The 27,461-nt window shown below is 46.4% G+C and overlaps 1 protein-coding gene across 1 annotated transcript; it reads left to right on the top strand.

Annotated features, from left to right (window-relative positions):
* The first annotated feature begins 12,430 nt into the window (after positions 1-12,430).
* On the top strand, positions 12,431-16,700 carry LOC103711788. Its single transcript, XM_008798068.4, has 3 exons — positions 12,431-12,845; positions 13,744-13,830; positions 16,238-16,700. Exons 1-3 carry the CDS (start codon positions 12,585-12,587, stop codon positions 16,388-16,390), a joined length of 501 nt encoding a protein of 166 aa, XP_008796290.1. The 5' UTR covers positions 12,431-12,584; the 3' UTR covers positions 16,391-16,700.
* Positions 16,701-27,461: the final 10,761 nt, after the last annotated feature.

Below are 27,461 nucleotides of genomic sequence, written 5' to 3'. Positions count from 1 at the left end.
TAATAGAAATTATACATAACTATCCTAAGAAATTGGATGGTCAACCAAACATAAATACTTTGGAAATTTGTCACTTTCTCATCGTTAACCAAACATGCCAAAAGTACTTTCCTAGGTATCCTCTTCCTAGGAATCTGATTCCCAGGAATCATATTCCTAGGAGGAAAAATACTTCCGCGAATCAAACGAGCCCACAAAAGTGAGAACACCGGGTAAAAATATCTTCATCAAATTTTATTTTATGACACCTCCTAAGATAAACCCCTCTAATCAGATGGGAATCATAAGTTTCCATCCTTCCATATACATCATCATCAACAAAAAATTTCTTCGTTTTCCATGAACCGGCATATTTGTATCGGTCGTCTGTAACAAGAATTTTTTAATGTTATTGTTACGGGGGAACTCAGCCACTATGCCCCACGTGACCGACACGCGCGCCCAAGAAGACTACAGCGGCCCCTTGATCCAGTAACCCGACCCCGAGTCGGATATCTTCGGCTTCGCAGCCCGACCCCGAGTCGGCTGCCCCTTGATCCAGCAATCCGACCCCGAGTCGGATATCTCCGGCTTCGCAGCCCGACCCCGAGTCGGCTGCCCCTTGATCCAGCAATCCGACCCCGAGTCGGATATCTCCGGCTTCGCAGCCCGACCCCGAGTCGGCTGCCCCTTGATCCAGCAATCCGATCCCGAGTCGGCAACCTCTCGACAACGACAGGCTGTTCCCCTGAAGCACGCCACGACCCTCTGTCCCTGCAACGGTCGTATCCGGCGCTGCTCCACGATCTCCTGTAACAGCCGTACAAGGCGGAGCTCCACTACACCCTGTCACGGCCGTACCCAGCGCTGCCCCACGACGCCCTGTAACGGCCATGTCAGTGGCAACTCCATCGTGCCACACGATGACCAACCCCCCCGAAGGACCCCCCAGCCTGGTATATATGCTGCGGGGGGGAGAAGGGGGGAGGTAAGCAAGAACTTCCAGAGCATTCTCCTACTACCTGCAATTATCTCTCCTTCTCCTCCAATCTCCTCTGACTTGATCGTCGGAGGGCCCCCACTACCCCAGTGGTGGTGCGAGGCTTGCTTGCAGGTTTCCCGGTGGAAGGTGGAGCACAATCAACATCAACCAAGGCAGCTCAGACGGAATCCCGTTCACACCGCTGTGCCAATCGTTCTCGGTTTGGACCACCAGCAACAGTTGGCGCTAGAGGAAGGGCCCGAATCTTAGAGCGATCGTAATGGCACGGCGAGGTGGTCGTGGAGCTTCCAATGCCTCCGGTCGCGGGGCCTCTCGCGCCTCCGGCCGGGAGGCCGCTGCGTCTCCAACACATTCTCAACAACACTCCACCGTTCCACCCCCGATTCAGATGGTCGAAGCCGCTCAGTTCGACCAGTTAGCCCAGCAGGTCCGCACCCTCGCGGAGGCGGTGCAGAACCTGCAGGGTGTGATGTCTCGGGCGCCGCAGCGGGCCCAGGAGCCGCTGCTCCCTAAGCGCTCACCTGTCCTCCTTAACCCGCGCTCCTTCCTCTCCCATGGGGAGGAGCGCCGGCGCGAGGAAGATTCTCGAGCACGGTCCATTCTGCCGGGACCGTCCCATCGAAGCTGCGCGGGGTACAAGAGGCGGGCCCGGGCGCGTTCCCAAACCCCCCAGTCCTCAAGGAACCCGCGCTCCAGTCGGTCCCCCTCTCGGTGCTCCTTGTCTCCCACCCATCGGTCGCGCTCCCTGGACCGGCGGGTGGACGATCTCCACCGACAACTCCAGGTCCTGAAGGGCCACTCTAAAGATCCCTTCGCCGACTTGGAGATCTCCTCCCAACCGGCGCTTGCCTCGAGGATCCTGCGGACCCCGAATCCGCCGGGGTTTAAAATGCCGGCGATCGAGCCCTATGACGGGGCGGCGGACCCGCGGGATCACGTCGAGAGTTTCAGGACCCTTATGCTCCTCCACGGAGCATCAGGTCCTCTCCTCTGCAAGGCTTTCCCGGCGACCCTCCGTGGCCCGGCAAGGGCGTGGTTCGCCGGCTTGGAGGCTAACTCGATCCAATCCTTCGATCAGTTTACCCGCCTCTTCATCACCCATTTCGCCGTCAGTAGCCGGCGGCGACTGGTCTCCGACTCCCTCTTTGATGTCCGGCAAAACGAGGGAGAAAGCTTGCGGGATTATCTTACCCGCTTCAACAAGGCTACGTTGGAAGTCCGGAACCTGAGCCAGGAGGTGGCTCTTTCAGCCCTGAAGCGTGGCTTCCGAAAGGGCAGACTCACCTTCTCCTTGGACAAACGCCTGCCGCGGAGCTTCCCGGAGCTGTTGTCCCGGGCGAACCAGTATGCGGACGCCGAGGAGGCGGCCGCCCACCGGAGCAAAGAGGCCGCCGAGATCCCTCCAAAGCTCGGGAAGAAAAGGCGAAAAGAGGCACGCCAGGGGAGGAGCCCGACGCCTCAACGTCGGCGCAGAAGCCCGTCGCCGGCGAGGAACCACGGCGCCCTACGCCCTCGTTCTCCGCCCCGACGTTTCAACCGGTACGCTCCTCTCCTGACTCCCCGGGCCCAGATCCTCATGGAAATCAAGGGGCGAGAGGACCTCCCGGTCCCGAGACAGATGAAGAAGATCCCTGGGAGGAGGCCCTCTCGGGCGTACTGTGAGTACCACCGGGACCACGGCCACGACACCGAAGACTGCTTCCAGCTTCGGGACGAGATCGAGGCTCTCATCCGCCGAGGGCGTCTCGGTCGATACGTGAACGACCGACGTCCCCCCGCAGACTCGCGTCCGGCCGACCCGGCCCCTCCGGAGCCTCGGGAGCAGAATCGACCCGTCGCGGGCGTGATCCATACTATCACTGGGGGCTGCCCCCGGCCCGAGAGGAACGCGGGGGGCTCGACTGAAGCATCAAGGGCAGCCGTCGCAAAGAGGCAGAGGGTCGGTAATGTAATCACTTTTTGTGATGAAGATGTAAAGGGGGTTCAGACCCCCCACGACGACGCCATGGTGATCTCCCTCACTATGGCAAACTATGATGTAAGGCGTGTTCTTGTGGATAGTGGAAGCTCAGCTGATAATTTGTTTTACGAGGCCTTCCAAAAGATGAGCTTGTCCAGACAATTGTTGCACAAAACATCCACCCCCCTCATAGGATTCACTGGAGACGCTGTCTCGGCCGAAGGTGTCGTTGAGCTGCCTGTGACTGCGGGCGTTGCACCCGCAGAGGCCACGGTGCGGCTCGGGTTCTTGGTCGTCCGTGTTCCCTCGGCCTACAACGCTATCCTCGGACGACCCGGACTGAACGCCCTTCGCGCGGTGGTCTCAACGTACCACTTGCTCATGCGGTTCCCCACGGCGGCCGGGATTGGAGAGGTCCGAGATGACCAACCGACCGCAAGGCAATGTTTCTTAGCAACTCTCAAAGGGAAGAAGCCCGTAGAAGCCTTAAGCGTCGAGTCCCTCGACGCCAGAGACGAGGTGGCCTTGCGGCACGGGGAGCCGGCCGAAGGTGTGATCGAAGTTCCCCTCGAGGAAGGTCGCCCGGACCGGACGGTCCGGGTCGGCACCAATCTCGACCCGGGAGCTCGGGCTCGGTTGGTGGAATTCCTCCGAGCCAACGCCGATGTATTTGCCTGGTCGGCGGCCGATGTACCTGGGATCGACCCGGAGGTCATTTCTCACGCCCTCAACGTCGACCCAACCCACCGACCAGTAAAGCAGAAGAAGAGACACTGTGCCCCGGATCGGATCCGAGTGGTCGACCAGGAGGTAGACAAGCTCTTGGAGGCAGGATTCATAAGGGAGGTCAGCTACCCCGAATGGCTGGCAAATGTCGTACTTGTCCGGAAGGCGAGCGGAAAGTGGAGGATGTGCGTCGACTACACCGACCTGAACAAGGCATGCCCCAAGGATAGCTTTCCGCTTCCGCGGATAGACCAACTGGTCGACGCGACTTCCGGATATCAGCTGCTGTCTTTCATGGACGCCTTCTCCGGCTACAACCAGATAATGATGGCTCCACAGGACGAGGAGAAAACTGCCTTTATAACAGACCGGGGCTGTACTGTTACAAGGTAATGCCCTTCGGTCTGAAGAATGCTGGCGCCACTTACCAGCGCCTCGTCAACAAAATCTTCAAAGGGCAAATCGGCCGGAACATGGAGGTGTACGTGGACGATATGCTGGTGAAGAGCCGCCATGCAGACCAGCACATCGCGGATCTGGAGGAGACTTTTGCCACCCTGCGGAAGTTTCGCATGAAGCTGAACCCAGCGAAGTGCGCCTCTGGCACTTCGGCCGGAAGGTTCCTCGGTTTCATTGTCAACCAGCGGGGGATCGAAGCCAACCCTGACAAAATCAAGGCCATCCAAGATATGTCCCCTCCGACCAAAGTGAAGGAGGTTCAGGAGCTCGCTGGGAGGGTCGCCGCGCTCGGACGATTTGTGGCAAAGTCGGCCGAACGCTACCAACCTTTCTTCAAGGTGTTGAAACGCCCGAAAGACTTTCTCTGGACGACCGAATGTCAAGCAGCATTCGACCAGCTCAAGGAATACTTGGCGTCTCCTCCCCTGCTGTCCAAGCCGCAAGAAGGGGAGATGCTCTACCTTTATCTGGCGGTCTCTCCAACCGCAGTCAGTGCGGTACTGGTTCGGGAAGAGGCAAAGTTCCAGAAGCCTGTGTACTACATCAGCCGGGTCTTACGGGATGCCGAGACGCGGTATACGAAGGCTGAAAAGATCGCCTTCGCGCTGCTGACCGCGACCAGGAGGCTTCGCCCCTATTTCCAGGCCCATTCTGTCACCCTCTTGACCGACCAACCGCTGCGGCAGATCCTCAGCAATCCTGAGAATGCAGGACGGCTGGTGAAGTGGGCAGTAGAACTTGGTGAGTTCGACATCCGCTACCAGCCCCGACCCGCTATCAAGGCCTAGGCGCTCGCGGATTTCCTCGCTGAGTGCACGGTGCAGGAGGCGGAACCTAGGTCGCCGGAAACACCTAGCCTCGACCTCCCGATTTGGACGCTTCACACCGATGGGTCGTCGAACCCCGAAGGTGGAGGGGCCGGGCTGGTCCTCACCAGCCCTGATGGAGTGATAGCCGAGTATGCCTTGAGGTTCGGATTTCCAGTGACCAACAACGAGGCGGAGTATGAGGCCCTAGTCACGGGACTCAAACTCACCAAGGAGCTCGGCATCCGGCGCCTGAAGGTCTTCACCGACTCCCAGCTGGTGGTCGGGCAGGTCCGTGGGGAGTTCGAAGCCCGGAACCCGACCATGCAGAATTACGTCCGGAAGGTGCAAGCACTCATTCCCGACCTCGGCAGTGTCGACATCCAGCAGGTCCCAAGAAGTGAAAATGCCAGGGCCGACAGGCTGTCCCGCTTAGTGAGCGCAGACGCGCACAACTTGTCGAGGGCGATCTACCTGGAGACCCTGGATGCCCCGAGCATCGGCGAGGCTGGAGCGGTGATGGCGATTGACCCGGAGCCGTCTTGGATGGACCCGCTTGTCGCCTACCTCGCCGAAGGGATCCTCCCTGAATTATCTTCCCGCGATTTCCTAAGCGTCATTCTCCTTAATTGCATTTTTTGTGCAGGACACTCCGGGTGGCCTGTACCCCTAGGTCCACGTATCTCCGCTCGCGCCCCAAGCCGCATCCGCCTCGAAGAACGCGCGTATCGCGGCCGCTTAACTGACACTCCTCGCAAGCAGCAACTGGCGATCCGATTTCCCAGGTAACCCCTTAATTAGCACTTAATGCCCATCTGGTGTTCCCCAGGCGACGCTTGGAGAGGAGGAGAAATACAATCGCAGCTGGCCATGGAAAAATCCCGTCGGGCGGCGAGCGACAGGCGCACGACCAGCGAGCGGAATTTCCCGAGGCTCGGCCCTTGGATGCCAGGCTAACCCGATGATCATCCCGGGAGCAGACTAGCCTGAAGCCCCGACCGGTCGCCTCGGCTTGCGCCAGCCTTGGCCGACCAACGAGCGGAATTTCCCGAGGCTCGGCCCTTGGATGCCAGGCTAACCCGATGATCATCCCGGGAGCAGACTAGCCTGAAGCCCCGACCGGTCGCCTCGGCTTGCGCCAGCCTTGGCCGACCAACGAGCGGAATTTTCCGAGGCTCGGCCCTTGGATGCCAGGTTAACCCGATGATCATCCCGGGAGCAGACTAGCCTGAAGCCCCGACCGGTCGCCTCGGCTTGCGCCAGCCTTGGCCGACCAACGAGCGGAATTTCTCGAGGCTCGGCCCTTGGATGCCAGGCTAACCCGATGATCATCCCGGGAGCAGACTAGCCTGAAGCCCCGATCGGTCGCCTCGGCTTGCGCCAGCCTTGGCCGACCAACGAGCGAAATTTTCCGAGGCTCGGCCCTTGGATGCCAGGCTAACCCGATGATCATCCCGGGAGCAGACTAGCCTGAAGCCCCGACCGGTCGCCTCGGCTTGCGCCAGCCTTGGCCGACCAACGAGCGAAATTTCCCGAGGCTCGGCCCTTGGATGCCAGGTTAACCCGATGATCATCCCGGGAGCAGACTAGCCTGAAGCCCCGACCGGTCGCCTCGGCTTGCGCCAGCCTTGGCCGACCAACGAGCGGAATTTCCCGAGGCTCGGCCCTTGGATGCCAGGCTAACCCGATGATCATCCCGGGAGCAGACTAGCCTGAAGCCCCGACCGGTCGCCTCGGCTTGTGCCAGCCTTGGCCGACCAACGAGCGGAATTTCCCGAGGCTCGGCCCTTGGATGCTAGGCTAACCCGATGATCATCCCGGGAGCAGACTAGCCTGAAGCCCCGACCGGTCGCCTCGGCTTGCGCCAGCCTTGGCCGACCAACGAGCGGAATTTTCCGAGGCTCGGCCCTTAGATGCCAGGCTAACCCGATGATCATCCCGGGAGCAGACTAGCCTGAAGCCCCGACCGGTCGCCTCGGCTTGCGCCAGCCTTGGCCGACCAACGAGCGGAATTTCCCGAGGCTCGGCCCTTAGATGCCAGGCTAACCCGATGATCATCCCGGGAGCAGACTAGCCTGAAGCCCCGACCGGTCGCCTCGGCTTGCGCCAGCCTTGGCCGACCAACGAGCGGAATTTCCCGAGGCTCGGCCCTTGGATGCCAGGCTAACCCGATGATCATCCCGGGAGCAGACTAGCCTGAAGCCACGACCGGTCGCCTCGGCTTGCGCCAGCCTCGGCCGACCAACGAGCGGAATTTCCTGAAGGCCTAACCCTCGGATGCCTGGCTTAGCGCCGGAAGAATTTCCTAAGGCCTAACCCTCGGATGCCTGGCTTAGCGCCGAAAGAATTTTCTGGGGCCTAACCCTCGGATGCCTGGCTTAGCGCCGGAAGAATTTCCTGGGGCCTAACCCTCGGATGCCTGGCTTAGCGCCGGAAGAATTTCCTGGGGCCTAACCCTCGGATGCCTGGCTTAGCGCCGGAAGAATTTCCTGAGGCCTAACCCTCGGATGCCTGGCTTAGCGCCGGAAGAATTTCCTGAGGCCTAACCCTCGGATGCCTGGCTTAGCGCCGGAAGAATTTCCTGAGGCCTAACCCTCGGATGCCTGGCCTAGCGCCGGAAGAATTTCAAGAGTCGGGAGTCAGCGAGACGCTACCAAGAGTTAAAAAGAAGGACGAAAGTGAAATGAGGAAACTCTATTTGCATTAACTTTTATTGTTTCAGGGCTGAGACCCATACAACTTGACAAAACGCCAACACACAAAGAAAAGAACAAAATACAGAAGGTCAGCTTGGAGGAACCCCCGGGTCGAGAACGTCGGGCACGTCCGTAGGGGGTAGGGAGACGGTTGGAGAAGCAGCAGGCAATGGCGCCGGAGGGGAGTCGAGAAGGGAGATCCCACTCAGGTCAATTTCGGGGTACTTAGCCGACACCCTTGCCAGGCCTTCCTCGAAGCCTAAGACAAAGGAGTCGGACCCCGCGTCCGACATATCACGGACGAACTCGTCGGACTGACGATAGGCCTGTACCGCCTCCGACATATCACGGGTGAACTCGGCGGACTGACGATAAGCCTGTACCGCCTGACGCCCGATCTCCGCACTCTTCTCGGCCAGCGTCGCTTCTGCTCGCTCCATAATCTGAGCTTTTGCCTCCAAGACCTTCGCCACAATCCGGTCATCCGCCTCGGAAGAGACCCTCAACAGATCAGCCTGGGCCTCCTTGTGCTTCGCCTCGGCAGCGATGCGAGCAGCCTCAGCCTCCTCCAGGCGCGAATGAAGCTCCTGGTCGCTCGCGCGGGACTTCTCCAAAGCCGACTCCAATTCGCCCAGCTTGGCTTGAAGAGACCGGGTCCGGTTGCGGGCGTTGTCGGCTGACCGCTGGGCCTTCTCCCACCTCTCCCGGTAGTCGGCAGCCTTCCGGGACTGCTTCTCGGCCCGCTCCTCCGCCTTCTTGATCTCGCCCTCGAGACCTGAGGCAACCTTGAGTTGCTCCCGAGCCTCCAACAGTTGCTTCTCGAGGGTGGCGAAGCCGAGTGCCCGCTCTTCGGCTACCTGGAGCCTCGTCTCGAGGTCCCTGGTCGTCCTCCCCGCCGCAGCCTGACCTCCCTCTTCTGTTGCCTTCAGTTGGCTCTCGGCCCTCGCCAGAAGCCTCGCCTGTTCCTCGTAGCACTCCTCCAGGCGGATCATGTACTGGGCGAGCTAAGAGATAGGAAAACCGAGGGCGTCAGGCGGGGATCAACAGAGCCTATAAATGATGAAAGCGACCGAAAGAACACTCACCGACATGAGACAGACGCAGCTGGCAGCCCCAACGTCAGGGACCCTCATCTCCCGGACCTGCCTGCGGTCCTTCTCCAGCAGTACCGTCTCGATGAGGTTTCGGGCGCCGGCGAAAGTGAAGGCCGACCCCGACTTCTCCCCGGAGTCGGACGGTGGTTCCGCAGCCTTACCCTTACCCATCGCCTGGGGAAGAGTCATGCTGACCACGCTCGGGGCGGGGGTCGCCCCTGGAATTGACAGGGTCCTGCTCGGCCGGGGCCTCGGCGCGTCCCTCCTCGTATCATCCGGAGCCGACCGAGTCGAAGGCTGGGCTGGGGACTGATCACGTCCGACCCGTCCATCTTGGGCGCGCCCGGGTGATGCCTCCGGAGAAACGGTAGTCTCGGCATCGGAGGGCTGATACAACGTCAACTCCCGGTCCGCGCCCGCGGCGTCCCCCTGATCGGTGGGTCCGGACCCGTCTGTCGGCGTCGGAGTCGCCTGCCGGCGGGACTTCTTCGCCGGTAGAGCCCCGCTCGGAGGAGCTCGTTTCCTCCTCCGGACTGCTTCCAGTAGGGACGTCCTACCAACAGCCGTTGCCTTGTCCGACCGCATGACGTCGTCGATCTCTGCAAAAAGGACGAGGTGGTCGGAGGTTGAGAAACTGAAGGAAAGAACGAAACGAAAGAGGAGAAAAGAGCTAAAAAAGAAATGGTGGCGGGCTCACGGTCAGTGGGGACCGAGCTCAGACCGACGTTTACCAAGGTATCCTCGGAAATAAGGCGACACACCGGGGGGAGCCGACCCTCGGCAACCAACTCCTTCAAGACGGCGACGCCGTTGGATTCCTCCCTCGACAACCTCGATAGGCCAATCGGGGACTTCATCGGCGTCTCCCAGGTTGCCCTGATTCCCCAAGAGGGATCTGCGTCAACGAAAAAGAAGCGCTCCTTCCAGCCGTGAATGGAGGTGGGAGCCTCCTTGACGAGGCCGCACCCTCGCCGCGCCGCAAAGCACCACCACCCTTTATCCTGGGGGTGGCCACTCAGGCCGTAGCATTCCCAAAAGACATTCAGGGTGGCGGGAACCTCGTGCATGCGGCAGAGAACCTGAAAGGCTGTCAAGGCGCGCCATGAGTTCGGCACCAGCTGCGTCGGCGCCACTCTCAAACCCCGAAGCACCTGAACGACTAAGTCCGAGGGGGGAAAGCGGAACCCGGCCTGAAGAATGCCCTCATTGATGGCAACCTTCCCTGGAGGAGGATGGGACATCCTCCCCTCAGGCCCCGGGAGTGTAACATTGCAGGCCTCGGGAAGGTGGTATCGAGCCACGAACCTATCTAGGTCTTCGGCGGCCAACTCCGACTTAATGCGGTCTGCTCTCACTTCGCCCATCCCTAATGGCCAGTGAATCTACGGTCAGGACAGGGTCGAAAAGGGGGAAAAGACCGGAACGACTGGAGTACACTAATACAAAAGGAGAGTATGGAGAGCCCTAAATTAAAGAATGGAGCAACTCACCGGAAGAGAAGGAAGAACAGCTCCGAGAGCGTCAAAGGAGGAGCAAGCGAACAGTCCGACGGCGATGACGGCAGAGCAAAGGAGAAACTCGAAGATGTCTGTAAGGAGAAAGGCGGACGGAGGAGGACCCCCGGTTAAATAGGCGGAAAGGTGGGTGACGCCCCGGTAACGCCAGAGGACGCCTGGCTGCCGAAGGGTCGCTCGCGCCCCAAAGGCGAATCGACGCCATTAAGGAAGGATGTCCGCCGAAATCCTCAGACTGCCAGGTCAGCAACAACCGCCATACGCCATAAAGAAGACGGGGAGCTCGAAGCGCGCGCGCCTCTCCGAGGGATGGCGGCAATCTCGAAGCATCACTTCCTTCACCCGTTCCCCTCCTGGTTCCAGGCACGGAAGTGGGGGGCTACTGTTACGGGGGAACTCAGCCACCATGCCCCACGTGACCGACACGCGCGCCCAAGAAGACTACAGCGGCCCCTTGATCCAGTAACCCGACCCCGAGTCGGATATCTTCGGCTTCGCAGCCCGACCCCGAGTCGGCTGCCCCTTGATCCAGCAATCCGACCCCGAGTCGGATATCTCCGGCTTCGCAGCCCGACCCCGAGTCGGCTGCTCCTTGATCCAGCAATCCGACCCCGAGTCGGATATCTCCGGCTTCGCAGCCCGACCCCGAGTCGGCTGCCCCTTGATCCAGCAATCCGATCCCGAGTCGGCAACCTCTCGACAACGACAGGCTGTTCCCCTGAAGCACGCCACGACCCTCTGTCCCTGCAACGGTCGTATCCGGCGCTGCTCCACGATCTCCTGTAACAGCCGTACAAGGCGAAGCTCCACTACACCCTGTCACGGCCGTACCCAGCGCTGTCCCACGACGCCCTGTAACGGCCATGTCAGTGGCAACTCCATCGTGCCACACGATGACCAACCCCCCCGAAGGACCCCCCAGCCTGGTATATATGCTGCGGGGGGGAGAAGGGGGGAGGTAAGCAAGAACTTCCAGAGCATTCTCCTACTACCTGCAATTATCTCTCCTTCTCCTCCAATCTCCTCTGACTTGATCGTCGGAGGGCTCCCACTACCCCAGTGGTGGTGCGAGGCTTGCTTGCAGGTTTCCCGGTGGAAGGTGGAGCACAATCAACATCAACCAAGGCAGCTCAGACGGAATCCCGTTCACACCGCTGTGCCAATCGTTCTCGGTTTGGACCACCAGCAACAGTTATAATTTTTAGATAAATTTTGTGATTCCTTAATCTAAAAGGTTTTGGAAGATATATAATAATTAAAGTCATTAAAAGAATATGAAGTAATAGATACAATTAAATGCACATTTTAAATTTAACTATTCTGAAATATTAAAAGAATGGAATAAAGTATATTTGTTTTTATTTTTTGTTAAAGGGAAAATAATATGCACAATTATTAATAAACTTTTAGTTTAATTCTTGCTCTTTAAATCAGGTGGATGCACATTCTAAGCTACTTTTAACCGTAGCATAAATATAAAATTACCACAAATTGTCTATTTCGAAAAATGCGCGAAAAGTTACTACGTAATCCATAAAAATATGTAGGACTCATAGTACTAATTGTTAACTTTTAATTATTTTAATACTAAGGTTTTGAAAATATCCAAAAAAATAAAATGAAATATATGTGTTTTTATAATTATTCTATTAAAGAGTGAAATTTGATTTTTTAAAATATTTTAAGATGGTCGAAAAAATTTCAAATGTAATCAATATAAGTAAAATAAATCATCATAAAAAAGTATTACTGGTTTTGATTGAGAGGGTTGCATTTAAATTAATGATCAAGGGGTTGAGTTAGCTCTCAAAATGTATAATTTTTTACAATGCATTTAGAAAATTAGGTTTTCACGAGCACCACCTAGTTCATAATAACAATTTAATGGTGTCGTGCAATATAGGTGATTGCTAGAGGTAAATATGTAAGTAGGAATGGTAGTATAAGTACATATGTAAATTGTAACTTTGTAACAGCATATATGTAAATATTTCCTTGATGGATGAACATAAAATAGGATAAAGAATATGGAATTAACTAATTGAGATTACCAAATACCAACTGTTTATAGACATTGATTTTAAATTTTATTAATCAATCAAGATACTAGAATAGTAAATATTAAGAATAAAATGGAAACCTTGGCTTGGGGTGCGCAAGCTCGCATGCCACGTTGCCACCGGAGTTGGAAACAGCGGCCGCCGCGCCTAGGGCGCCCAAAGGGTGGGTTTTCAAATTAAATAAAATCCTCTCTGCCTCCACCTCTTCCCCCTTCCCTGTAACTGTGTACATAAAACAAAAACCCACAGCCTCTGCAAGATTTTTATTTTTCTTCTTTCCTTCCGGCATGTGCAGCAGAGAGAAGCGGGTGGTGATCGAAATCTCGTCTTCCTCCGATGAAGAAACCAACAAGAATAGGAGAGAAGCGGAGGAGAGGAGGAGGTATTCGGATGTGGAGGTGAAGACAGGGGAGGAGAAGTGGAGGGAAGAGGAGGACTGCTGCATTCTTCCCTTCGACCCCTTCGCCGCCGATCGCAAACAGAAGCTTTCGCTCCCCGCCCTGCAGCACCAGCTCGATGACCTCTCCGTCGTCGCCGAACGAGGCCAGGTGTTCCTTCCTCCCCTCCCTTTCCTTTTGTTTTTAATTCTCCCTTTTATTTCTCGTCTCTCCCTTATTCTTCCGGAGAAAGATATTTTGGTTAATGCGGCATTCAAAAAGATATTCTTGTTTTCCTTGATTTATTTACATCCCATTTATTTCTAGAATTATTCGTGCGTCGGCGGTGCGAGATTTAGAAATTCCATATAGTGACGGATTTGCGCTCGGTTTCTTGGAATTGCCTTGATTCGTACTGTGGCCTGTCACCTATTTCACCACCTCTGGTTGGCTTCATTTAGTCTCAAGATTCTAGCACTATAGGAGACTGAATTATTTTCTTCCTTTTACTCCTTTGATTTGATTTAGGGTTAATTGCAAGAATGGAGAAGACTACACTTATTTCACCCAATTGGTCTGAAGCCACCAGGAAAATTGCAAAACCTCGTGCAAGATCTTTTTAGAATAATGTCTAATAGATTGAAGCTGCGTACATGCTGTATGGTAAGGAAATCATCTTTTTCTCATGTCTGAGGAACGAACAAGACTAATCTTATGCCCTCGGTATGAAACATGGTGCATTCCATATAGTATCCCATTTTGCTATAAATTGTTTGTAATACACAGTTGCCTCTGCTTGTGTGGATCCTGTCTGATCTTGTTGGTAGGGCCCACGCATACCATCAAAGTTACATGATGCATGAATTTCTACAGACCTGTAGACATAGTCGATGCTGCATCTCTTATCATTATAGGCAGCTGCACAAAACTGCCGTAGATGCAGAAAGAGATGATCAAAATTATTGACAATATTCCTTGCACTAGTTATACACATTAATTGATAAGGTCAAACGTGATTGTCTTAATTGGGGGAAGAGGATTCATCTCTGATTGTTATCTGTGGATGCAGGTTGCTTGCAGAGATTATCCCCATTCGCGGCATCTGTGTGCTGAATATCCCTTTAGCAAGACAACCCATGAAAGCTGCTGTTTTAAGGTATTAATTTTTTATATGAATTGTTTACTTCCCTCACATTCGAGGCATTTGGTTTAGAATATTTTTTTATAGTCAGACAAGTTCAATTCCTTGCAGAGGAATTATTGAATAGGATGTAATTGAAGGAGATAGCAAAAATCCATTTAGTTCAGAAATAATTTTTGCAGTATGGACTTTGTATATGGTGTTTTTAATTGTTTATTATGTTTCTGATGGAAGCAGTACTTTGAACACCCTCATAAGAGCCTCCGAAAGTTACTAACCTCTGGGTGTGTCATGAATGTAACAGAATAAGCCCTTTATTTGAGGAAATTGAAAAGAGATTGCATACTTCCATCCTTATAGATCAATAGATCCAGCCATTCTTTTTAGTTGAGAATGAAAAGAGCTATCTGCACTTAAAATCTGACTGATTCACTAACAGAACCATTTTTATTGTCTAGGTGATCTTCAATAGGAATGAAGGTCATGTTTTTGCTAGATTGTAGAGGTTTTTCCACCCAGAATTTTCATTGGTAGGAAAAAAGATATGCATATGTATTTCTAAATTTGTACTAGTGTACGATTGCTCTTGAATTAAAAGGGGAAAGATTACCAACTTATTTCATTCCTAATGTCTTATAGATTTCATTTGGTTGTCATATAGGAGTGAATAAAAATATCGAAATGAATTTAAAAAGATCATTTTTCTCAAAAGAAATGTGACAAATGCTTGATTGCAAAATTATTTTGATTATTTCAAACATCAAAATGCATAAGTTACATGAAATTGAATGGTGTTTGAATTTTTAGGGATCGGGATGAAATTGTATCCAAAAAAAAAAATTGAACCCAATAGCCTAACCACAAACTCTTTTTGATGAACTCTTGTAAAACATACTGCAATCATACTCATTATGAAAGGACAAATCTAAACCTGACACTGTTTGTGTCATATATGCAACAGCAGAGGTCTGTTCTGCTTTGGGGGGGCTTTGCATCTGCCACATTGTCTATATTTCTTCTACATCATTGAAAGCAAGAGAGGAAACAGGGATTCGATTTGGTCGGAGGGATGAAGGAGGTCACTATTGCAATATCAAGGTTTTGGGGACTTCACTAATACATTTTTGGATTGGATTTTAGTATCCCAAAATTTTTTAAATTGCATAATTGATGGCCTTCATGATCCCCTTTTTCATCTTACGTTATTGGCCTTGTCTTAGTCGTCTCCTCAAATTGATGTAGTTGATGTGGGGAACATGATACAGAGTGGAAATCAGCTTAATCAGGGTCCCAGAAAGTAAGATGGATTAATTGGAAAGCTGCCAGCCCTGCAATCTCAAAGATTTTCGGCATATAGAAAATTCACTTAAGGTGACTTCTGGTATCCTGAAAATCTTGAAATTGCATTATTGGCTGCCTCTTGCATCTTGAAATAAGTTGTAAGCTGATCAGACTCAGCTTGTTATATGGATGGTGCAGTCAAGCTCGAGCTGATCTCCATAACAGTTGTTGAAGTTTGGCTTATTTGTTTACTTGCCTTTTACTAATGACCTTGAATAGGATTGTCATTGATCTGATCCCTAGCTTCTATTAACTTTTGCAAGCTTAAAACTTTGAATGATGTTTTTGCTTGGCTTCTCCTCCCCACACGCACCCCCCCCAACAAATCAAACGAGCTCGTTATTTAGCTGAACACAATATATTCTTGAACAGCTTGTTTCCTTTGCAGCTCAAGCTTAAAACATCGAATGATGTTTTTTGCTTGGCTATTCCCCCTAAAGAAAATGAGCTCAGTCGAGCTCGTTATTCAGCTGAACGCAATCTATTCATGAACAGCTTGTTTCTTTTGCAGTTCCATGTACAGCCCCTCAGGATTTGTGTTCTACCTATTTCTCACCTTCCCTCACCTTTTTTTTCCGTCACTTTGCACAAGCAACAGGCAGAATAATATATCAGAACTGCTCATCTAATTTGTTTATGAATTAATTTTTTTTTAAAAAAGAAAAACTGAGATCTTCGGTTCAGTATGAGCACCCAACACATTTATTCTTTTTTTTTTTGTGCTGATAATTTAGAGCATAAGACTGTGCTTTCTTCCAATCCACCTGAAAATTCACTATATGGTTTCTATAAGTTATTCTAATGGCATCGACTTGTGGCTGTCCTTGAAAACTCTACTTTACAGGACACACTTTCCGATCACTGTTGTTAATGAATGAGGATGGGAATTGAACTCAGGTGTCTTGTATCAACATAGGTTTTACCAGCAAATCCAGTTTGCACCTTCACTTTCCAAACTAGTCTTTTACTCTGTGGTTTTCTTTTTTTCCAAACTAGGCTGTTTAAGAAACTTCCTTTTGTTATCGACTGTGATATTCTTGGCTGCTTTTAACCTCTTCTTTTGTTTTTTGGTTAATTGCAGTGTTATTGCTATGTATGTGATAAAGCTGCTCCCTGCAAGTTTTGGAAGGGGCCAAATGGACACTGCCATGCATCTGATCGAGATAAGTCATGGAAAGAAATGAGGAAATTTAACCGACCAATTAAGCCACGCAAGGTCAAAACTCATTTCTAGTTTCCAAGTTTGTAATCAACTTCATTAAGTTGCAGCACAGGAGAAAGGGACATTTTCTTTTTAAATTATGCGGCCATACTTTTGGTTTCAAAGGATTTTTGTAAGAGCTTTCTGGGGGATAATTATAGCTGGTTTGACCTGTTTTTTGATGGTTCCACCGCACTTGGGCTTCGCATGTGCTACTTTAGCCGAGGCGTATGGGTCATGAAGTGCATTGGATCCTTGTAGAGTTGATATGAAGAACAAGTTTTTTTATTATTATTTATTTTTGAAACATATATAGAGTAGTATGAAGAACAAGTTGAACAAATGTTACCACAGTTTATCTATGTTAAAGTTATGTGGTGCTTATATGATCAATATGGTTTTTTTTTTTCATTTTTTTTATTTGGTTTTTCATAGAAGAAGCCATGGGCAATGAGCTGCAGAAGTCTGACCGTGTCTTGGACTGCTAGGACCAGTGAAACACAATCTGGTCCTAGTATTAAGGCACATGCGGTGCATGTTAAGTGCTTCGTTGGTCCCATGGACAGGGTAATCACTAGAAGGTTATTACATCGACCAGTGAAATGCTGTGCAACTTATCCGACGCCCAATTAGTTCGAAACCAAAGGAGGATCTAATGGATGAGCATGTTCTCATCTATCAGGAAAATATTAATAATGCAGTAAACAAGATTGATTCAATAGAGAAATACTTGATATTTCATTATGATTGTTCCAAGAAGAGATGGGAGAAGTGAAAATGCAAATGCAACCAGTACTTTGTTTTGAAATGTGAACTATTTTAATAGATACACTCCTTTATTACAATACCTAGCACTGTGCTCCATGCGTGCAGCTTGATATATTTCAATCAAGCAATACAACATGATATGGCCAATCTACTTGTAAAGAAATTAATTTCAGAGTAACATCTGCAAGACTGCAACCCACACATAAGACTGAGCATATCTTTGATATTAGCTATTAATTTAGGTATGTAAAAAGAATTAGTTAACAGACAGTAAACGAAATGACAGCAAATAAAATTCTATAGTTCTAGGTAATAGCTCCTAGCAATCAATATATATATATACATATATACATATAATTCTCATATTTCTTCAAGAAAAATTTCATTAGATGCATCTGTCCATCGTATTCTGCTGCAAAAGTTTTCCATCTAAGATCGTTTAGAAAGAAAAATACAATTGACAATCTGTATAATTGTCATCCTAAGTAAAAATTAATAAATTATGTTTTCAAGCTCATAAGTTGAAAGCAGAAACGAAATACAATGTAGATGTAAAGCAAATAACACCTGTGCAAATATTATCCAATAAATTATTCTTAATAGAATAATAGTTATAATGTATTTACTATGAAAGTACTTAGTAACCGTTAATTTAGATCTGTCCATCGTATTCTGCTGCAACAGTTTTCCATCTAAGATCGTTTAGGAAGAAAAATACAATTGACAATCTGTATAATTGTCATCCTAAGTAAAAATTAATAAATTATGTTTTCAAGCTCATAAGTTGAAAGCAGAAACGAAATACAATGTAGATGTAAAGCAAATAACACCTGTGCAAATATTATCCAATAAATTATTTTTAATAGAATAATAGTTATAATGTATTTACTATGAAAGTACTTAGTAACCGTTAATTTTGTGATTCAAAATCAATGATATAGACCATCTAAATTAGAATCACCATTATTAATTATCTATACCATTCGGGGTGCCTAGAAGAAAATTGTTTTAGTAGCCTCTTGCCTGTAAGATGAATGGATATAAAAACAAATGGCACCTATTATATCGGCACACTAGGCTTATTAAAATACATGATAATGTTCCTTAGTTAAAAATTCTCGAATTAGCCATTCCAAAAATAAATAAGTCAGAATTCAAAATTTTTTATGCTTGGAAATAATAAAATATCATAATTGGTTATCTAAACTTGTTTATTTTCTTTCTCAAAGTAAAACTTTATTATCTCGTAGTTGATGCATGTACAGGTTGAAGATCTGTAAACGATATGATATTTTTTATTTTAAAAAGTATATATCCTGATCGACACTGCAGATCACTGATGTAGAAGGCTCATTATTGACAGTAGCGGCACATTTTAATAGCTAAATGAATTTTAGTAAACAATTGTATTTCCTATGTGAAACTAGTTATTTGATGCATTGCATGTGGTGCCATGTTGAACAAGAAAAAGATATATGCTATATGTGATATGTCTGATTGAAGAAATTTTCTACGAGTAGGGTGGTTGTGAAGGATTTGCACTCCAAGGATACTAAAGGCACTATTTAGTATTGCTAAAAAAAACTTTTTTTGTGACTGTAAAATTTTTTTTTAAAAAATAAAATGTCAAATTTTTGGTAACATTAATTGTATAAAAAGTATTTATACAAAAAGAAAAAAAAACTGAAAGCAACAGTAAATTAACACGCTCAAACTGTAATGCAACTGATAAATTTATTGTGCTTTCAGTTTGTTGTCGAGCCATCCGAGCTCAGCCATGTCTAAAGATGTGATGATGGTACGCGTCCGTCTAAGAGTGGTTGTTGAACACCAACCAAGAGGGCTGGCATGCTAAGGATCGCGCACGTGAGCAACACGCGACGGACAACAGAGCCGCGCACGACTTTCAAAGAACGAGTTCGCGGGGACAGGACTGGTCACTGGTTAATGAAACGAGAGCCATAGGAGCAATTAGCGGAATTGTCCAAAGAGCCATGCATGTTCCCTTTGTATCAATGGTTGGCTTACACAGTTTAAATATGACGGTGGGAGAAGTATCTCCTCAGCTGCATCGCTGTTTCTTCACCTTCTATCCTGGTAGTAGGGTTGGCTTAACTATTTCAATATGTTGGAAATTCGAATATTCCAAAATTATTTGCCTATGAATCCATTCATGTTGACCAAACCAGGCCATCGATTGGTCTTGCGTTTGCCGGACAGGCGAGCAATGAGTGGGTCGGCCAACTTTCCCAATGACCGAGAAGAGAGTCAACAAGGATTAGCAAAGTTTATCGTATGTGTCGACTTAACTAGCAAAAACAAAAAAAAGGGGGTCGGCTCTTCCCGGGATCCTCCTAGATTTGTTCCTGATTTTTATACTCTTTGACCGTGGGCCTATCTCTGGGGCTATGTTCAATCTCTTCTCTAATCCCATCCAAGACTCCCTTCTTTTTTATAAAAAAAAATAACAAATGGAGAACACAGAACCTGATGGAAAACAAGAGACGATGTTATCATGTAGCATCTTATGCAGTACACAACTGTGGTAAAATTTTATGGATCAATATGTCTGCGATACCATCTTGGTTTCCTGATATTTTATTTTCTACTTTTGCTAGACGTGTATGTATGTATGTATGTATCTATCTTTCTCTGTGTGTGTGATATATATGTATATATGTATATATATATATATATATATATATATATGTCTATCTGTGTGTGTTAGGACCCGATTTTCTATTGAATTGTGTTTGGGTCCAATATTAGGACCCAAACAAAAAATGGGGTTGGGTCAGGGTCACTTATGATCCAGTCCGATCCGATCCATTTACACCCTTACCTACACTGTGTCACGCTCCCGCCTGCATGAGGTACGTGAGGCACCCAGTGTTCACGTGGGGGCCATATGAGGGGGAGGACATAGGGCTCCCCTGTCAAATATTATTCGGTTCCGAAGCCCACGCGCGCGCAACGCTCAGATTCCTTTCTGGTTTTGTTTTCCACCCAAAATGTGTCTGCAGGATTTGGAGACACCCGCCTCATCTGCCCAGGGCCTGGAACGACTCTAGCCGATGTGGGATCTTTCATTCACCCACCCTCGGACTAGAGCCGTCCTTGGCTCTGATACCAAATATCATGCCCCTGCCTACACGGGGCACGTGAGGCACCCGATGCCCACATAGGGGCCAAATGAGAGAGGAATACGGGGCTCCCCTGCTAAATATTGTCCGATTCTGGGGCCCGCATGCGTGCACACGCGCCGCTCAGACTTCTCTCCTATTTTGTTTTTCACCCAAAACTCGTCTGCAGGATTTCGAGACACCCACCTCAGTTGCCCAGGGTCTGAAATGAGTCTAGCCGATGTGGAATCTTTCATTCACCCACCTTCGGACTAGAGTTGTCCTCGGCTCGGACACCAAATGTCACGTCCCTACCTGCACGGGGCACGTGAGGTACCCGGTGACCACGTGGGGGCCACATGAGGGAGGAATACGGGGCTCCCCTGCTAGATATTGTTCGATTTCGGGGCCCGCATGCATGCACACGCGCCGCTCAGACTTCTCTTCGATTTTATTTTTCACCCAAAACTCGTCTGCAGGATTTGGAGACACCCACCTCATATGCTCAGGGTCTGAAACGAGTCTAGCCGATGTGGAATCTTTCATTAACCCGTCCTCGGGCTAGAGCTATCCTCGGCTTTGATACCAAATGTCATGCCTCCACCTGCGCAGGGCACGTGAGGCACCTAGTGCCCACGTGGGGGCCACATGAGGGCGAGGAGGGATACGAGGCTCTCCTGCCAGATATTGTCCGGTTTCAAGGCCCGCATGCGCGCACACGCGCCGCTCAGACCCCTCTCCGGTTTTGTTTTTCACCCAAAATGTGTCTGCTGGATTTGGAGACACCTGCATCATATGCTCAGGGTCTGGAACGACTCAAGTTGATGTGGGATCTTTCATTTATGTGAGAATCCATGCGGGCATATATTTAATCCAACATCGGTTATTTGTTGGGTTGATCTTGGATACTTATACAGGATAAAGGAATCCAAATAATACCTTCCGGCTAGCCATTTTGGGTGAGGTTCTGAGTTGTTATAAATAGTATCAGAACGGATCCGACCATAACCTATATGAACTAGGGAATACTGTAGCACAAATTCATTGGGACTGACCATGGGCCGATCGTAGTGTTTGTGATTAGATTTGAATGAATTTGAATCCTTAGTCTGACGAGGATGTCAGGGCTTGAACGGAGGGAGTATGTGAGAATCCGTGCGAGCGTGTGTTTAGTCCTACATCGGTAATTTGCTGGATAGATCTTGGGTACTTATATAGGATCAAAGAACCCATATAATACCTTCTGACTAGCTATTTTGGGTAAGGTCCTGAGTTGTTATACACTGTGTACGCCATGTCATCCCTGTACGCAGCATAATTGGTCATTTCTATAGGTCACATTCACCAAGCACTCATTTTGGTGTACTGCTACAAATAAGCTGCTGTGATATATAGGTATGCACGGACATATTGTACACGCCTCCGTGGGAAATAATTTCTCATGGATGATTGGTCATGATATGGACAGAGGTAAGAAATCACAGACCAAGAAAAGACACGTAGAGGTCCTGTAGGATTCTAATTGAAGGGCAGGGTTTATACAGGCTGAATGCTCCAATATATTTGCCCAATTCACGAATTCAATCGAAAATTCAGACCCATTTTATTGCAAGATCACCTAAACAAACCCTAACAGTAACCTATCGGCTACATCGAATAACTTTACAAAACCATGATATCCAACCCAAGCGCCAATGCCTAATTAGACAAGAATAAATGAAAAAAAAACTAAAATGGAAAAATGTCCGTAATGCAATCTCCCTTATTGGCAAGAGCATGGCTTCAAACAACTCCCATCACAACGACTGAGGTAGGAGCATGGCTTCAAAAATCACAACAACTAACCGCTAACACCATAGAAATTATAGAAGGCATAAAATTAGCACTATGGATGATGATCGATGATCTAGCTTCTCAATATAATATATGTCCTCATTTTATATAGGGATATCAATGGAGATGAATATCCCGCTATTTTACTAGCTCGTTTCCAAATTGAATAGGGTGGTTTTAACTAAAATTAAATGGAGATGGTTTCTGCGACAGGTTTAAGAATTAAAAAACATCATATTTCAATTTCGATTATGGTTTTGATGATTTTCCAACTTGAAACTAAATCCGAAATCAAAACAAAAATCAAAGATATTTGATATTTAATATCCTTTATATTTTGTGTAAATCTAAAATATTATAGTATGAATTTGGTTAAATTATGGATTATATTATGAAAATTATGGATGATATTTTTTATTTGGTTATTTATATATGAAAACTTTAAAATGAATAAAAAAAAGTTAAATAGTTTTCAATTTTTGGGTTTTAGTTTTGATTTTAATTTGACAATTTTTTCAATAATGATTATAATTTTTTATTCAAAAATTATTCAGTTTCGATTTCAGTTTCAGAACCGGGAGTGGATTTTGAGACTTTATAGAATTAAGTATATTTGGGTGCTCATTCTAGGACTAGCAATGATAAATATATATGCCTTATCACCTTTTCAAACTCAGTTTCAAGGTGTTTTTTTCGTTTTTTTTTCTTTACATCCCTTCCTCATGCTTGAGGCTTTTTATACTTTTAGGTGTAAATAAATTGAACATGAACGTGTTCACTCTAGCTTGAACTAAGCTTAAGAAATCTAACAGTCAGCCTGAGCTAGCTTGAGTCAAAACTTGCAAAATCCAACTCATGTTTGGCTCAATTTAGAACAAGTGAGACTATGCATGGCTTAGTTTGGCTCAATAAGATTTGATTAAATGATGGGGTGGTATTACTCAATAAGACTTGATTAAACGATGGGTTGTATGCCATGGTCATCGGTGTTTATGGTTCAGTAGAGAGGAAGAGTGGAATGGGAAGAAACAAGAAATAGACTGGGGAGGGGGGGTAAGAATTGTCAAGGCTTCCCGGGAGAGATTAAATTCTTATGGAAGAGGTTGGAGGAAGAGAGAGAGAGAGAGAGAGAGAGAGAGAGAGAGAGAGAGAGAGAGAGAGAAGAAAAAGGACACAGGCAGCATGATAGAGAAGAAACAAAAGGTGTTACGCAGCACAACAGAAAAGGTGAGAGAGGGGCTAGGTTTTCATTTGTGAATCTAATGTTTACATCTTAATAATATCTGATGCCATAATATTCACCATTAAGTAAAAATTGTATGTATTAATTAAATAGGATATCCAACAATTAACTATATCTTATTTGTAAATAAATATATTTAAATTTTAATTGTAAATATAAAGTGATAACGCATATTTGTATATATATAAAATAATAAATAATAATGTACAGTTTTATTTTGGGTTATACTGTGTTGAACAATAATGACCTAAGTCTATCTCATGTTCAGCTCCTTCACTCTTCGGGACAGTAAATTCAGCTCATTTTTAATGAATTTATCATTGCAAGCTAGAATCAAGCTCGATTTCTAACCAAATACGAACTCTTTGCAACATTTCATCATTTGACAACCTTAGTTGCACTGCCTTTTTATTGATGTAGATACTCCTATCAAACCCTTGGAGGTCCCCTGTAATCGACACTTCGTTATTAGCAACCTAGTTTGCTTCCTTGGATATATATGTGCAATAATGAGATTATTTCAATAGATTGCATCAAATTCCAAACATGAACCATCCGATGATAACGGCTAGCATCAAGGTCTCGGCATTCATACGACCACCAAACTGCAATGCCGGAGGAGCTCTCGCCCAAAAGTCATGCGATACTTAGGGTTTCCATTACATGGAACGTCTGATTTAGTTCATTATTTTAAGTAGCTACTTACTGCCAACAATAGGACCGTCTGCAGGTAACCTATTTATCATATGAAATTGTTATTTAATACATGAAAAAAAAATCTTTTTTATTATTTTGACTAGAACATAGCTAATTGCAGATAAAACTAGAATTGGAATTTTAAATGATTTAGGCTCGTTGGGTGGTGGAAACTTTATTTTCAGAACAGATCCAAGAATTCTGTTGGGAATATTGATCATGCGGCCGCCTAGAAATCTTGAAATCGCTGATACATTTTACCAAAACCTACATTGAGAATGTTGTCTCTGTTCGCATGAACCTAATCCTTGTCCCTTGTTTCGTAGCAAAGGCCAAATGTAAATTTCCAATAGGTTGACGACCTGGACTCCTAAATAATGTTTCTATGGAGAAATTGATCATAAAACCAAACCAAAGTTTGGGACACAATTTTCATTATTTTATGATTTGATGCATTAAATTTATCAGTCCTAAAGCATTGACTCTCCATTTATTGTTTTTTGTTTGACTTAGTGTCCTCTTCATAGTTCATAGATTCATTGAATCAGCGTCCCAACCGTAAAATAAAACAGCTGACTCATATGATGGAACAAGAATAAGAGTGGATCTCACAATCTATACTGTCACCGCAAATGAATGGCGGGACCCATCTAAATTGCGTCGACTCACCGAGAAAACACTCGAAGAAGGCAGAACCTAACACTTTTTGGTTTGCAGAGAAAATAAAAAAAAAACTATTTTATCGTTTAGAAATTAATTTTTTTTACAAAACTACTCTAAAATCATCAAAGTTTAAGAGTAAAATTATTTTTTTATTAAAAATATAATAAATATTTCACATAATTTTTTGAAAAAAAATAGGTGCACAATCTAAAATATGCTACTTTTTCGTAGTCCATCAAACATATTAAAATTATTTTTTTGGACATCATATTCTTAAAATTTAATTTTATAGAAAAAATATTTTGATGATTTTTTTTTAACAAACCAAATAAGTTCTAAATTTTTAATTTTATTTATTAACTATGATACGTTATTCTTTGCATAACACCATTGCATCACAAAAGCCAGAAAAGTGGCATCACTGCCATATAGTGACCATGGTAAAGAGCTGGTTGCGTGCTGCTCACTTTTTTTTCTTTTATTTTTAATTTTTTTTGCTAAGATGGGCATGTCAAACTATACGAGTCCTAACACATCCAACAAAGTCAGAAAATAAAATATCACGAAATATTCTAGGCAAATTCTCAATCCAAGTCCATAAAATACCATCTATATGGTTAGCCACATAAACGGCCATCCAATTTGTAATACTGTTAGTCTTCTTACAAATGTATCTGGCAATGCATTAAGCAACGCCGTTGACCGCCAAGATGTTGACATACATGATACATTTTGGATAGCACGAGTTCTGCACTGAAACAAAAAGCGGCCCATTGTTTCCGATGGATCGAACTTTGTAATTCGTGTGAAGGATTCTTCGCATGCAAGCGAAGGCTTAAATTTGCTGCACATGCCTCCGTGTACCGTATGGTACACCTTATTGCGTATGATATCAGCTACTAGTTTTGCACCCCAACCTCACTACATTTAGCTTAAACGTGGCGGCAATCGATACGAGCGGGGGTTTAGTTGACCGTTAGCCCAATAATAGTTGCGAAAACCCCTCTGGAAAGTGACCGTCCATCAAATATTTAGTCCAAATACCAAAGTCCACCGTGCATTGCATTGCACTCGCCCATGCATACGGCTTCCACCACCGGCCGGCCCAAAATCGCATCTTGAATTCCATTTTATAGTTTCTTTTGATAAAAAATTTATTTTATGGTTAATAGTTAGTTAACTGTCCTTTTGTCACGCTCCAAACCTATTAACTGGGTCGGACATCTAAGGCAAAGCTCCAAAAATATATAATGCCTAAAAATTCATTATAATCTCAATATTTGTGAATAATAACAATCTTAATTCGTCATAAATAACAAAATTTATATAAGTACAAAATTCAATCATTCACCTGATATTAATATTGATGCTGTATTTATTCATCCTTTCACTCATCATCCCAACCATAGCCAACTGCTAAGTATTTTGCAACTCTGAAATGAAAAAAAAATGGTGTGAGCTTTATGGCCCGATAAAAATCTCCAAACATCCACACCAATATAATAATATAATTTAAAAACATAAATTATAAAATCTCTTTTCAAACATTTAGTATCACTCAATTAGACCAACAAATATATATCCGCACAAACATATATCAAATACCCATCTTATCAATACATACATACATACATACATATATATATATATATGTATGTACATGTGTATATATACATGTGTATATATATATATGTATATATGTATATATGTATATATATATATATGTATGTATATACATGCATGTATATGTATGTATGTATGTGTGTATGTATGTGCGCGTGCGCGTGCATGTATATGTGCGTGTATGTATGTGTGTGCTTGTATGGATGTATGTATGTATGCGTGTATGGCTGTATGTATGTGTGTATGTGTGCGTATATGTATGTGTATATGTGTGTGTATGTATGTGTATATATGTATATATGTATGTATGTATGTACGTATGTACGTATATATATGTGTGTGCGCGCGCGTATCAAAAATACCAATAAGTAAAAATTTTTATTCAACATTGCTTTCATGTGTCTTATCATCTATTTTTCGTTATCTCAATTTTAGTTTGAATAATAATTTATTTTTTGGCTTTGAACTAATCAAGATCATGCCTACTCTATGATTGATAAACAAAGTTGTAATACGTAAGCCATTAGAGATTGTTTTGCATGTAAATTCATGGAGGCTATTCTATACGTAAGTGGGTGGGGGTTTTTCTCAATTGCTTTTTTTTCTTCCGGTGGATCGAAGTTGGTAATTCTTGCGAAGGATTCTTCCCAGGGAAGCTATGGCTTAAATTTCCTGCACGTCTCTGCGTACCGTAGAGTACAACTTATTGCGTCCGATATCAGCTGCTAGTTTTGCACCCCAAGCTCACCAAATTTAGCATATACGTGGCCGCAATCGATACGAGCGTGTGTTTAGTTGACCCTTAGCCGAATAATAGCTACGCAGGCCATTCTGGAAAGTGACCGTTCATCAAATATTTAGTCCAAATATCAAAGTCCACCATGCATTGCACTCGGCCATGCGTACATCTTCGCCCACCTGCCGGCCCAAACCGCTCCTTGTATTCCATTTTATAGTTTTTCTTTTTGTGTGTGATAAAGATTTTATTTTATAGTTAATAGTTAGTTAGCTGTCCTTAGCTCTCCTTGTGTTTGACGAAGTCACAAAGCCAGCCCCTCGGTCTTAACAATGGGCCTGTCCTCCTTCCAAGGCCACGTGTATATTAACATGCGCCAGCAGGAGGGCAGTATCCCGCAACCGTCCAAATCCCCTCTCA

The sequence above is a fragment of the Phoenix dactylifera genome, chromosome 2, assembly GCF_009389715.1.
Source record: "Phoenix dactylifera cultivar Barhee BC4 chromosome 2, palm_55x_up_171113_PBpolish2nd_filt_p, whole genome shotgun sequence".
Taxonomy (NCBI): Eukaryota; Viridiplantae; Streptophyta; class Magnoliopsida; order Arecales; family Arecaceae; genus Phoenix; species Phoenix dactylifera.
The sequence above is the reverse complement of the archived record's forward strand: the minus strand, read 5'-3'. Positions and strand labels throughout refer to the sequence as shown.

Coding starts and splice junctions, on each gene's coding strand:
- LOC103711788 (XM_008798068.4), top strand. CDS start 12,585: ATGTGCAGCAGAGAGAAGCGGGTGGTGATCGAAATCTCGTCTTCCTCC. Junction 12,846..13,743: donor TCGTCGCCGAACGAGGCCAG/GTGTTCCTTCCT, acceptor CTGTGGATGCAG/GTTGCTTGCAGAGATTATCC. Junction 13,831..16,237: donor ATGAAAGCTGCTGTTTTAAG/GTATTAATTTTT, acceptor GGTTAATTGCAG/TGTTATTGCTATGTATGTGA.